We start from the raw sequence: 14,435 nt of genomic DNA on the forward strand, positions 1-14,435 counted from the left end.
AGAGAGAGAGAGAGAGAGAGAGAGAGAGAGAGAGAGAAATTGAATTATTTATGAACTACTGAGACCTTTTGGTATTTTCTATATTTTTTGTGAGATGGAATAAATGCTGTCCTTTACCTAATGAATTCATTGTTACCTTGAGTGCTCATACAAAACCTAGGAACTCCTATTTACATCTATGGAGAACTACACATGAGATATTTTTGATTCCTTTTCTGCAGTTTTTCAACGGTGATGCTGAGTTTGAATGATGTAAGCAAAGGACAAGATTTTCAGGGTAGCCCCCAAGATTGAACCTGATCAAAGTAAACTTAGAGGTTGGGACTTTGTAGTGCCAGTGCAATATTTACAGCACCCATGATCACGATAAAGAGTGTGACTATAAACATCACATTATGTTCAATTGCAAAATGTAACAAACTCTCCATATAGAGGACAGAACCAAAGCATTTATTTAGACACCAGAAAACCGAATTAAAAAACCAATAAGCCAATTCCATTATAATAGTAAAGAAATTAACAAGCCATAACAACACAGAGAACCATGCCATCCTTCAGCCTTCCCACAAACCAATACAAGATCAATATTTACTCTCAAACCTCTCTATCTCCTTGCCTGAGCTCTTCTCTCACACTGCCTGGCTAGCTCTGGCTCCCAGCTTCCTGGGGCTCAGCTCTACTCTTCAGCAAACTCCTCCCATCACAGGCTCCATGTGACTACATTCAGCCTATTAAGGAGCAGAGTTTACTTTCAAAGCAGGGAAGGTCTTCAAATTCCCCTTAGGCCTATTAAGGGACAGGGAAGATCTTCAAAATCCCATTCCCATTACAGACTTCCAGACTTTATGTGACACTTGGCAAATGTTCATTGATCAGAGACTTGATGATCATTGAATAGGTAGCAAGGGCTTTTGATATTTATTTCAATGAAAAGACTTCTCAGTAATTACAGAGGCCTGATAATTTCTCCATATAGTCCTAAAGAGAAATTCAACTAGCTAAAAAATGCTTTTATCTGTTGCTAGTTGAATTGGGTAGTTCTTGGGAAATGATTCAGATCTTTGTGACCCAAGTAGACTACTGTGGATAAACTGGACCCTCTTCTGCAAGTGATTGTGTCAAGCCTCAAATTCAATTCATGTCCCCAGATCATATAGTTTGGGGGGAGATGAGAATAATTTCCCTGAAAATGCACCCAAAGCTAAAATACATTAGGGGAGGGGTTGACTTGGGTGAGCTTTGATGTTCTTATCTGTGAAATGAGGAAGTTGGAGTAGAAAATGAGTAAAGACTCTTTTGGTCTCTGAGCTTTGTGATCCTATTATGTGTTTCTAAGAAAAAAAGGTTTTTTCATGTGCCTGGTTATGTTAGCACAGACCCCACCATGAAGAATCCTCTTTTTAATTCCCTAAAAGTCTTATGCCCAGCAGGGATCCCCAGGAAGGGCTTTGGGTTCTGGCAAAGATCCATGAGGGGCATGGTCAGGGATACAGCCGTGAGGGCAAAGATTGGAAGCCAGAGGGCTTGGGCTGAATCCTGGCTCCACCATTTTCTTTTTCTTTTTTTTTAATCTTTATTAATTTATTTGTTTACTTTTAGTTTACAAGATTCAGTTCCACAATCCCTTGAGTTTAAAATTAACCCCCCTTTCCCCTTCCTCCCCATGGTGGCATGCAATCAAGTATAGGATCTATGAAAACTTTCACTTTAGACATTAGTCAGGTTGTAAAGAAGGATTATAACGGACAGAATAAACAATGGGAAAGAGGAAACAAAACCAAACAAGAAAGAGAGCAGGTAGTTTGCTTCAGTCTGCATTCAAACTCTGTTCTTTCTAGTTCTTTCTAGCTCTTTCTCTGAATGTAGACATCTCCTTCCATCATGAGTCTTTTGGAGTTGTCTTATAACCTTGCATTGCTGAGAAGAGTCCAGTCTATCAAAGCTGGTCATCATACATATGTTGTGTCTGTAATTGTGTACATATTTCTCCTGGTTCTGCTCTCCTCACTCAGCATCAGTTTATATAAGTTTTTCCAGGTAAATACAAAGTCTGTCTGCTCCTCATTTCTTATAGCATAATAACATTCTATTACATTCATATACCACAACTTGTATAGCCATTCCCCAATTGACGGGCATCCCCTTAACTTCCAGTTCTTTGCCACTACAAAAAGAACTCCTATAAATATTTTTGTACACACAGGTCTTCCTCCCACTTCTATGATCTCTTTGGGATACAACCCTAGAAGTGTTATTGCTGGACCAAAGGGTATGCAATTATTTATAGCCTTTTGGGCATAGTTCCATATTGCTCTCCAGAATAGTTGAATCAGTTCACAACTCCACCAACAATGCATTAGTGTTCCAATTTTTCCACATCCTCTCCAGCATTTGTCATTTTCCTGTTTTGTCATCTTTGGCTCCACCATTTTCCACTTTTGCAGACACATGCAAATCTCTTCCCAGTTCTGGAGAAGAGCCTTGATCTCTAGGATCTCTTCCAATTCAGTTACTTTTTAAAAATATATTAATTTATATTTTATGAATTAATAAATATAGTACAAGGTGCTGGTGACACACAGAGAAAAATGAAAGAGTCACCTCCAGGAGTTTACTTTCTACTAGTTATAAAATATGAACCAGATATGCCAAGATCTCACAATCTTAAGGTGGAAAAGCACGAGATAAAGTGGTTACACTAACCCAGGATTCTTAGAAATATTGGGAGGCCTTTTGTGGACATGGGGGTTCCCAGTCATAGTACTACCTTGACCTTCCAAGGATCTATTCATAGCTCACCTAAGATATTTTGGGGTTTGGGGGCTAGATTATTTATTTTGTTTTGTTTTGAAAAAGGTGGGACAATTTACTTTTTACCCTGCACAATTTTCATTTATGATTTCTTGAAATATAGCTCTGAAAAAACATAATTTTTTTTTTGCAGGGGGGGAAGGCAGGGCATTTGGGGTTAAGTGACTTGTCCAAGGTCACACGGCAAGTAAGCGTTAAGTGTCTGAGGTTGGATTTGATCTCAGGTCCTCCTGATTCCAGAGTCTGTATTTTATTCACTGAGCCACCTAGCTGCCCCCAAAACGGGCTTTTAAAAAGTCTATTGTGATTCAAATGGAGCTACTCAACCACACAGATTCTTTATAAAAATGGAGGAGTTTATGTTGATAATTCAGGACCTGTTCCTCACCACCCAGAATTTCAGATGGGTCATCCTTAAGAAGCCCAAATTTTATAATCAGTGCAAATTATTTAAGGAAACAGTAGAAATTTTGCAACACATCTGATAAAGGGTACAAAAAGTTAGCATCTGTTGAATTTTCAACCTGGTAACTAGCATTATTTACCAGAAGCTCACTATCCTTCATAAATTAACAGACAACAAATCTCCTTGCTACAAATGAGAACCCTAAAATACCCTTGCATAAATAAATTGTACTAGCATAGGAACATTATCCTGGAAAAACTATTACCCCAAATCACCAGGTTGTGTAACATTGATCCATAAAAATTCAAGAACAAAGAGAGTAACAGATATTGCTACCAAATACTCATTATCACCTAGTCATGTGGTATGAAAAACCTTCAAAATTGAGGCACTGAGGGGAAGGAATCAAAACCATGTGGGGACAGAATGAAGACATATCACCTTTGTTGTCCTGCTTGTTACTAGAGATGCTTTCAGTGAGTCTACAGAGGATAAGCTCTCGTCCCAACACTTTTATTCAATTATGAAAAGCATTTCATTTTTTTTTCCTTTTTTAAATTCAATTTTATTTTTATTTTCAGCTTTGAATTCTCTCCCTCCCACCTCTCCTCCCCCATCCTTTCTAATTGAGAAAGCAAGGAAAACATGACTGGTTATAAGCATGTATACTCAGGCAAAACAAATTCTTTCATTGGTCATCTCCAATATCTATATCTTAATTTACACTCTGAGTCCATCAGCTCTCTATCAGGAAGTGGGCAGCATGTTTCAGAGTGAGTCCCCTGGGTTTATGATATTGAGTTCCTAAGTTACTTTACAGAGTTCCCAAGTCTTTCAAAGTCATTTGCCTTTATAATATTGTTGTCATTGTCTGAATCGTTCTCCTGATTCTGCTCACTTCACTTTGCATCAGTTCATACAAACCTTCCCAAATTTCTCTGAAAACATCCCCCTTCATCACTTCTTATAGCAAAATTGTATTCCAATACATTTATATATTGTAACCTGTTCAGTCATTCCATAGCTGAAGGGCATCGCTTATAGCTTCTAATTCTTCTCCATCACAAAAAGAGCTGAAAAAGCAATAATTTCGTCCACCTTCCCAACAGTTTGCAGAACATTAAATGAAATAATGATTGCAGGATGGTGACTTGCCCTAGGACTGTTTCTATGTAAATTCCATAGGAAAAGAGGAGACAACAATAATATTAATAACAATGGACTTGATCATCAATAATAGCACTTTATAAACATTAGCCCTTTTGAGTCTCAAAACAACCTGTGAGGTATGTACTACAGGTGCCATTTTACAAACTCAAGTGGAGCAATTGGCCTGTAGGAAGCAGGAATCAAGGGTAGGAAACTGAGAGCAGTCAGTGCAAAAGGCCCAGGATAAAAGGGAGGATATTCTGATCATAGATTATTATTAAGTTACATATTTAGAATTGGAAGGATCCCTAGAGGACATCTAGTCTAACTCCCTCATTTTACAGATGAGGAAATTGGGGTCCTAGAAAGTCAATGACTTGCCCAAAGTCACACAGGTTGTAAGCAGCAAAAGTCTGGATTTGAACCCAGGGTCTTTGAATCTAAATTTTATGCTCCTTTAACTGCAACCCACTGCTACCCCAGGTATCCCAAATGTGATAGTGTGGAAGACCCTGCCATCTTGGTGGGGCCAAAGTTCCCTGTTCATTCTTTGTCTTCATGAGCAACATCTGTTGGCCCAAACTGGAGAGGTAGAAGGAGAGAGGGAAGAAGGAAAGCATTGTGCAGTGTTCTGTAGATATTCCTGGAATACTTCCCTCTTGGGGCTGGTCAGGGAGTAGATGCCATTGGTAGAAAACACTTCCTGGCAAATCAATCACACAATTGCATAATACAATGAAAGGAGCACTGGCTTTGAAATCAGTGAACCCAGGTTCAAAGCCCATCACCGGTGCTCACTACCTGGGCGACCTTGGGTAAATTATTTGACCTCAGTACCTGTTTCTTCATCTGTAAAATTGGGGGTAAGGGTAGAGGGGAGAAGGGGTTGGACCATGTGGATTCTGAGGTTTCTTCCAGCTTGAAATCTATGCTCATTTTCTCCTCTCCTCCAGCCTCACCTGAACTTTCTTCAGCTGCCAGGTTCCCTGTGTGCCAACACTTTCCTTATTCTCTGTAGGTAAAATATTACTGAATTATAAGGGATAGGGAGACTTTAGAAAAAAAAATATGGGAAGACTTGTGTTAAGTGATACCAGTTGGACTAAAGACAAATATAAAGGGACATTCCAATGACATAGCTATTTTTATAGTAAGTTTTTATTTATATCTTTTTTTATTACAGCACTTACATTTCCCCACATATCCCTCCCCTTCCCCTAAAGATAACTTTAAATGATAACAAAGGTCTGATCAAATGCATGTTATTAACATATGATGTATGCCTATATCCTTTCTTTTAACAAATAGAATGCTCATAATGGTTGGGGTAGCTAGGTAGTATAGTGGTTAGAGAACTAGGTTTGAAATCAGGAATACTCATCTTCCTGAGTTGAAATCTGGGCTCATACAGTCTCTAGTTGTATGACCCTGGGCAAGTCACTGAAACCCATTTGCCTCAATTTCCTCATCTGTAAAATGAGCTGGAGAAGGAAATGGCAAACCATGGCAGTATCTTTACCAAGATAACCCCAAATTGGGGCATGAAGAGCCAGACACGACTGAAATGATGGAACAACAAGTTAATGTCACTCCTTTAAGTTGATTTACTTAACCATTTTTAGGAAATGTACATTGTGGAGAATTCATTTGGAAATATATTAGAGTTTTGTCATGATGCTTCAAAGCAAAATTCACAAACAAATTTAAAAAACAAACACAAAACCTCATGAGGACATCACTATCTCTCCCCCTCTCCCTGAGACTGCAGCTTCTAAAGGCAGACCTAGCTAGCTCAGGCTTCTGGTCTTGTGTTTCTAGATGGATCCCAAACACCACTGCTCCTGGTAGTTCCTGGCTTCCCCCCAGAAATGGATGCATTATCAAAAGGAAAAGCAAGAGTTAGATGAGATCTTGGCTCAGGAAAGGAAGTTTAGCTGTTGTAGGTAGATTTCTCCATATATGTCTCTGAGGAGTATCATGGCATGAGCTGCTGGAGTTAGGAAGTCACAGTAAACACCACAGGGCCTGGCAATAGTGCTAACAGTGTCCAACAATGTCAGTGGCAGCTACATTCTTAACAACGTCTTCTCATCTCCTCTGGGCTCTTCATCCTCCCAGCTATTCACAACACCATTCCACAGATATTCCAGGAAAGCCCTTTGCATCTTGACCACTCACTGAGGAGAAAGCAAGGCTGGTGACTCTACACAGCCCTCCCTCACTTAAATCCAATTCACTTGCATGTCATGGCATCAACCCCCTGATGGCTTGGTCCTCCTTGAGAATGAAGGACAACATGCTTTCACTACTTGCAGCTCCTCAAAGTGCCCCAGATACCCAATAGCTTCATTTTCAGAAAGTGTTCTCAATACCAATAGACAACTGATACCTGTAAGGCAAAATATATCGAACAATCTGCTATCACTCCCCAAAAACACACATCCTAAGAAAAACCAAAAATGTTGCACTTTGTACAGCTATTACATTAAAGAATAAAATACAGGGTATGAAAATTTTATCATAGGTTGGAACTCGATTTAGATGCATTTTGTGGAAAAAAGGATCTTCACAGAAGGTATTGATAATTTATTGATATTTATTTTCATGATACAGATCATTTCAAAGATCTTTTTTGTTCCATCTTACACTAAAGTTTAAATGGTTATTTTTTAAAATATTATTTGTTGTGTTGGCAGTACAAATAAACCAGAGAATGGAATGTCGTTCCTACTTTTACTTTACATAAAGCCCTATTTTTCGAAACTTCAGACACAACAATGCTTGAAATTTACAAAATAATTATTTTGTATTAGATATAGAAAGTACATCAAAGTAACAATCTAAGGAAATGAAATCAAGTAGAAAGTGCATTCATTTGTCAATACCTATTCCTAAGTATTTCTTAGTTTAAATACTTTGTTAATTTATATAACAAACTTCTGACAATATTTTCATATTCAATTGCATTTCACCTTGTGTTTTGCACTTTTGTGACAATATAAACACATAGACACAAAAAGTACAAAATTAAAATATAAACATATAAATTAAAATATATATCTATACACAAACTATCCAGCCTCTAGCAGAACATTACATAACAGAAGACATTGTTCCATACAATACAGTGAGCTAGCCCATACAATACAGTGAGCTAGCCTGCCTGTGTATTTTGGTGGTGACCATCAATCTCTCTCTTCTTTAGATGGGAGAATTTTTTAATTTAAGTTTATTATAGCTATGGTTATAGCACTAATGACTATGGTGTATGTATAAAAACAAATTTGAAGAAATAGTGGCTTATTTTATGAATTAGTGAAAATTTAGGGAAACCATCTAGAATTTTTCAGCAGTTGATAAAGTACATATTAGAAATTCTGAGACAAATACAGGATATCAAAAGAAGTTAACTGCTCAGAACATAGAGTGTATACTACCGATACTGATATTTAAATATTCTCAAATTGCAATATACTATATAGTTTTAAACGTGAAACTTACATGAGATGTCAAAAGAAGATTCCTAAATTCAGCAGCAGTGCTTTGGTACTCACATCACCTCAGAAAATTGGAATATTATGGCCAATGTTGTCTAGACAAGGGTTTTTTTGTTTTGTTTTGTTTTTTATTGCAACTGACTGCTAACATAGCATTAACCATTGATCACACTGCATTTCTCTTACAAGTTAATATCTTATAATGATGAATGAAGGTCTAGTCTACACATCATTATTGAGCATATTGGTATGTATTGATGTTATTATTAAATTTCTCATCCATAATAACATATTCAGTTAACAGTATACATTATACTTTCAAATGATTCATGACATTTAGCAATGAGTGATCACATACAATCTCTTAAGTTGGTTGAAAATTCAGGGCAAGCAGAACATGTTGGGTGAATGTGGAATGTTTTCTGGTACATTCACCAAATTTGGGGGGGGGGGGGGTACAGGGCTATCAGAATCTGGAACTATCTCGTCTGATTCAGGACAAGTGGCAGGCTTAATTTAGGTATATTCAGACATTCTCATATCCCCTATAAATAAGATAACATTGACTTGGTTGTATAGGCTATTTATAATTATTTTGTTTTATTGTTCATATTTCATTTTTATCTTAATTTTTTGTGCTCAGGATGAGTAGAGTCCTCTAAAACTCAGGATCCCCAGAGATATGAGCCCTGAAGCAGAGGTCCCCGCTTGCCCAGGGCTAAAGGCAGGATTATTACCTATTAATAAATAGCCTTTTTTTTCTCTTGACACAGTTTCGCTGGATTAAGAGAGGAGTGTTATGAAAGGAGACAGAGAAGAAGACAGCTCACTCAGTAAACAAAACCTCCATGAAATGCATGGAATAGCAGTCATTCCTCAAAGCTTAGTGCTTGGTGTTGAGGGGAAGACAAAGTAGAATTGGTCCTTTTCCTTTAGCTGGGAAAATAGGACATGACCACGAATAATTATAATCCAGAATATTCTTGTGATCAACATTACTTGTTGCTCTTCTCTATTTTCTAAACTTCATCCACTCACTTATTTGAAAAACATTTAGTAAGAGCCTACTGTATGCAGAACACTGTGCTGGGCACTGGAAGAGATACACGGATAAAGAAATCATAGCCTCAGCCCTCTAGGGGCTTACAGCCTAGTAGAGGGGATACAGATTTTACATATGATAAATACATGGGAGTGGGAGGGGCAGCCTAGAGTAGTGGATAGAGAGCTGGTCTCAGAATCAGGAAGATCTAGTCTCCTTGGACACATAGTGGCCTAGTGGCCCTGGGCAATTCACTTGTCTTCTCAGTGAGCCATTCAATTCTTTAGGACTATAAGTTGAAGTGTAGTTGGAGATTTGACATTGGTAGGAGTTTCTTCATGGGGGATGTCCAATAGAACCAGTGAAATTACAGGGCAAAAATAAAGTTCATCAGAGACATAGGAAGTATTGTGAGATCAGATGAGGAAGAAACTACTTCCAACTGGGAAATCAAGAAAAGCTTCCAGGAAAAGGTGATAGCTGAGCTGAGCTTGGCCTGGGAGGGTGGGCAGCAAGTTAATGTCAGAGATGGTGGGAGGGAAAGAGAAGCATTGTTATTTTTAGTGTGAGCATTTACATCTTGGAAATTGGCAAACACTACAAAACTGAGCCTTGATTTATTGTTTTGTTGATCACCTAGACTTCACAAAATGATAGAGAAATGTAATACAGATTAAACTAAAAAGTGTGTCATTTCTCCCCCAGAGAACTAGCTGTTAAACTTTTACCTGTGCACCACTGCGTTACGCCCATTTGTATGATGAAATGAACCTTTTGTGCCCTTCGACGCCCATATTTGGGTGGATTGAAGTGCTTTCTCTGGGGTAGCTCCATCTTTTCTATCACTGGACCAAACTGTAGGATTAGGACTCTGAATAAGTCACAGAACTTGGCTGAACTAGGTTGCTGAATCCCTGGAAGCTATCCCTCACTCCCTCTGGAGGGTGGACAGGCAACTGACCAGTGCTATCATTTGTCCCTGCAGGGAACGACCTCTTCCTGGTAGCTGTGCATGAGCTGGGCCATGCATTGGGACTGGAGCATTCTAATGACCCCAGTGCCATCATGGCCCCCTTCTACCAGTACATGGAGACGCACAGCTTCAAGCTGCCCCAGGATGACCTGCAGGGAATTCAGAAGATCTATGGTTAGTAGAGGGGAGTTTGGGGGATTGGGAGGGATATGTCCCCAGTACATGAAGGGTGCTTATGGGGCCTTATTCTAGAAGGCGTCAAGGTCAGAATTAGAAGCCATGGAGAAAGAGACAGATTTCAGCTCAATATAAGGAAAAAATTTCCAACAACCAAGAGCTGCCCCAAAGTAGAATAAGCTAACTTAAATGGTAGTGAGTTCCCATCACTTTAAGCAGGTCTTTAGGCAGAGGCTGGATGGTCCCTTGTTGTCCCCTGTCAGGAAGCTGAATTGGATGCCCCCCAAGGTTCCTCTCAGCTCTAAACCTAAGTGATTCCAAGGCAATAGCGACCCCTTGGTTTGGGGGGTGGGGGTGGGTGAGAAACACAAAGTGACTTGAGTTGACACAGGGTACCTCCAGAAAAGAAACTGTTAATGCCCAGTGCTGGCTTAGACTTGAGTGGACTTTGAAGCAGAAAGAGCTCTGGTCTGAGAGTTAAGAGCCCTTAGCTCTGATCCTGTCACTTATTAAGAATGTGACTAGGAGTAAGTCATGTCCTTTATATATATATATATATATATATATATATATATATATAGTCTTAATAATGCCTTTTTTTTCTTTTCTGTTGCTGTCACTTCCCAACGACCACCATTCTGGGAGTATAATTAAATAAAATAAACTGACACATTGACCTAGAAAAACAAATCTATGTCTAAGGACGACCACCTCATTCCTTACCTATGGTCCCCCACCTCTCTATCAAAAGGAGGGGGGTGTTTCCTCATTAGTCCTCTGAAGTTACAATGTATCACTGTCAATCAGAGTTCTGATGCCTTTTGATGGTGCTTTCCTTTATATTTTTGTCACATTGTTTCTTTGTACGTATTTCCCTTTCAGGCTTGTGGTGAGATTTAGATAATAGAATGGGTAAAAAGCTCTTTAAATTTCACTTCCAGTAGCAAAGGCTACTGTCTCCGTTTTCCAGAGGAGATAATGAGTCCAACCAAAGAGGGGAAAAAACTTGCCCAAAGTCACGGAGCTAACTTGTGGCATACTCAAGACTAGAACATAGCTATCCTGGCTCCCATTTAAGGGGTTGCTGGAATTTAAGAAGCTTGTGCCTCACTTTCACTATCTCTTTCTTCAGGTCCTCCGGCTGAGCCCCTGGAGCCCACCCGACCCCTCCCCACACTCCCTGCCCGCCGAATCCACTCCCCAGAGAGGAAGCATGAGCGTCAGCCCAGACCCCCAAGGCCACCTCTGGGAGACCGGCCATCCACCCCGGGTACAAAGCCCAACATTTGTGATGGCAATTTCAACACTGTGGCTCTCTTCCGGGGCGAGATGTTTGTGTTCAAGGTATACCAAGCTGGGCTTGCTCACCTATGCTCTTGAGAGATCCCCAGTTAGGGAAGTGGGATGGGGCTTGGGCAGAGAGGAAGAGTCTTAGTCTTGGAGTAAGAACCTCTGATTCTCATGGTGGCTTTGCTGATAACTTGATGTGTAAACTTTGACACAAGCTTTCTATTCTCTGGACTGCAGGCTCCTCATCTGCAAAATGGGGAGAAGAGTCCCAGTCCTATTTTTCTCCTAGGAGTTGTAATGCACTGCACAGATGCATCTGACAGGTTGTTGTTAGGATGGGGTCCTCTGAAGTGATGAAGACTTCCCTTACCCATTCCATAGAGCTTCTGGAGGTTGGGGGGCCAAGGTGTGGCTGGTGTGGGCTCCCTCCTTAAGAGTCCACCCTTTTCCCCCAGGACCGCTGGTTTTGGCGTCTTCGGAATAATCGGGTTCAGGAGGGCTATCCCATGCAAATTGAACAGTTCTGGAAGGGATTACCAGCTCGCATTGATGCTGCCTATGAGAGGTCTGATGGGCGATTTGTCTTCTTCAAAGGTATTTGGGTGTCTTCCTCCTCAGCCTTATGGGAGTGGACCCAACACTCTTGACTTCAAACAAGTCAACCAGCATTTATAGAATCTTCCCTTGTGCCTAGTCCTGTGCTCCATTATACCACTATGGTGTTAACAATCTGGGAAAGACATAGAAAGAGCAAATCTGCATCCTGCCCTCAGAGAGCTCACATATATGGAGGGCAATAAGACATACATGGATCTCTTAGAAAACAAGATAAGATATAATGAGACACATTCAGATGCCAGGTTGATGGGGTCAGAGAGAGTCCAAGTCCAAAGTACTTAAGAGAGATCAACTTTAGGCTCCCAAGTGGTGGGAGAGATTGTTGTGGAGGAGGTGGGATATCATTATAATAAGTAATATTTCATAATACTCTAAAGTGATAATACTCATCTTTTTCAGTGGATAATGATGATGACTAACTTTATGTAATGTTCTAAAGTTTTACAAAGTTCTTTATATACACTGTCTTATTTGAATATGAGCAGTACCCTGAACTATGCATAGGATTTGAGGAGGGGGAAAGGAGCAAGGAGAGGGAGGGCACTCTAAGCAAGAGGCACAGCATGGGCAAAAGCATGGAGGCCAGAGGCAGCCTGCTGGTACATGAAGGAGACCAGCCTGACTGGAATGGAAGGTCTGAGTAAGAGGGAATGGGAGGCAAAGCTAGAAAAATAGGGTGGGACCAGATAATGGAAGGTCTAAAATGTCAGCCTGAAGCATATGGACCTTATGAAATAAAGGCAATGAGGAGCCATTGAAAGTCTCTGAGCAAGGGAGAGATAGGCTCAGATCTGGGCAAAAGAAAAATAACTGTCAGTAGGTGTAGGAGGGATGGGAAGAGGAAACCAGTTAATAGTCCAGTTGAGAAATGATGAGGATAAGGCCATAGGGGTGAAGAGGAGGTGACAAATCTGAAAGAAGCAAAGAAGAAAAAAACAAGGCTAGGTGATGAGAGATTAGACAAAAGTATGACAGATACACATTCAAGATTTTCCAGGACTTTTTCCAGGAATTTATTTCAAGAAAAGAAATTAACTATCTCATGTATTGTGGGAAAAGCACTTGGAATCAGGAGACCCAGCTTTCAGGCTCAACTCTGCTTTGTGTATCCTGGCAAAATCCCTTCCCCAAGTAGGTTTCTTCATCTCTAAAATGGGTTTGTTGTAAGGCAAGCACCTTTTAATCCTCAAAATACTCTAGAATTGTGAACTATTTTCATGATTATTACTGCCAATGAGACTTTGCAAAAGGAATATACTTCGGCAGGCTTACTTTTTGGCCAAGAAAATTGTAAACAAATTGAGTGAAAGAGAAGGAAGAGTCCAAGACGACAGTGTGGTTGGAGGCCAGATAATGAGAGGACATTGATGGTGTGCCAGCAGCAGAAAAAGGGAGAGTGGGAAGCACAGGGTCAGTTTGAGGGGGAGGTGATGAGTTTGGTTTTAGATGCACTCACTGAATCTGAGGGGCCCGTGGGGACACCCAGGCAGAGATATGGGACTGGAGCTTTGCGAGAGAGGGGACAGGGCTGGAGATAGGTTTCAGGGTCATGAATAGAGGTGACAGGTAAAACTGTGGGAGTGAATGACTTTGCTTAGTGAGTGATTGTAAGGACAGAGAAACTAAGGAAGAACTATGGGCTAAGCCAGAGGGGAGGCCCAAGATTGGGTCATAATGTTTATGTAATTGATGAACATGACAAATGAATTAATGAAGGTGAGCCAATAGAAGACCAGTCACAAGGTACATCATGATTTTCCAGTTATTTGTATCTGTCCCCTTGCTCTGTAAGGGCAGACCCTGTATCTCATCTCTAGTCTTGTGCCCTAGATAGGGCTGGGTTCATAGGGGGAGGGAGGTTCAGGGGGAGGGAGTCACTTGCTTCCTGGGCTCCAAGGTCCTTGGGGATTGGATTGCCTGGGGTTGGGGGATAAGGGCCCAGGAACCGTCTTCATAACTAGGTGAGTTACAATGTAGGGATGAGGATGCTGGTCTGGAATAGCTAGCTCCTGACACCGGGTTCCTCCATTCACAGGTGACAAATATTGGGTCTTCAAGGAAGTGAGCGTGGAGCCTGGATACCCTCAGAGCCTGGGAGAGCTGGGCACCTGTCTGCCCCGTGAGGGAATAGACACAGCTCTTCGCTGGGAGCCTGTGGGCAAGACCTACTTTTTCAAAGGGGAGTGGTATTGGCGCTACAATGAGGAAAGACGGGCAACGGACCCTGGATACCCCAAACCTATCACTGTGTGGAAGGGCATCCCCCAATCCCCCCAGGGGGCCTTCATCAGCAAAGAAGGCTGTAAGTGTCCTGACCTGGGTCTGTAGTCATATTCAGGGCCTCTCCTGGACCAACCCCTGAGCTCCGGGCAGGGGTTGATAGGAGGGGGGTGGTGGAAGAGAAGTATACTGTCCCTGCCCTGGGAAGCTCAGTGTAACTCAGGAAACAAGGCAGACCTTGTGTCTCATCTC

At 40.9% G+C, this 14,435-nt stretch overlaps 1 protein-coding gene across 1 annotated transcript in view; it reads left to right on the plus strand.

The window, feature by feature from the left end:
- The window catches only part of MMP24 (matrix metallopeptidase 24), a 54,118-nt gene that overhangs the window by 37,451 nt on the left and 2,232 nt on the right, over positions 1-14,435 (plus strand). The window contains exons 4-7 of the mRNA XM_069077544.1: positions 9,891-10,052; positions 11,188-11,399; positions 11,801-11,939; positions 13,999-14,265. Of these exons, the coding sequence (XP_068933645.1) occupies positions 9,891-10,052; positions 11,188-11,399; positions 11,801-11,939; positions 13,999-14,265 (780 nt within the window). The remainder of the gene's footprint in view (positions 1-9,890; positions 10,053-11,187; positions 11,400-11,800; positions 11,940-13,998; positions 14,266-14,435) is intronic.

The sequence above is a fragment of the Petaurus breviceps genome, unplaced genomic scaffold, assembly GCF_028583685.1.
Source record: "Petaurus breviceps papuanus isolate PSGF00001 unplaced genomic scaffold, PetGlider_PUasm1.0 90994, whole genome shotgun sequence".
NCBI lineage: Eukaryota > Metazoa > Chordata > Mammalia > Diprotodontia > Petauridae > Petaurus > Petaurus breviceps.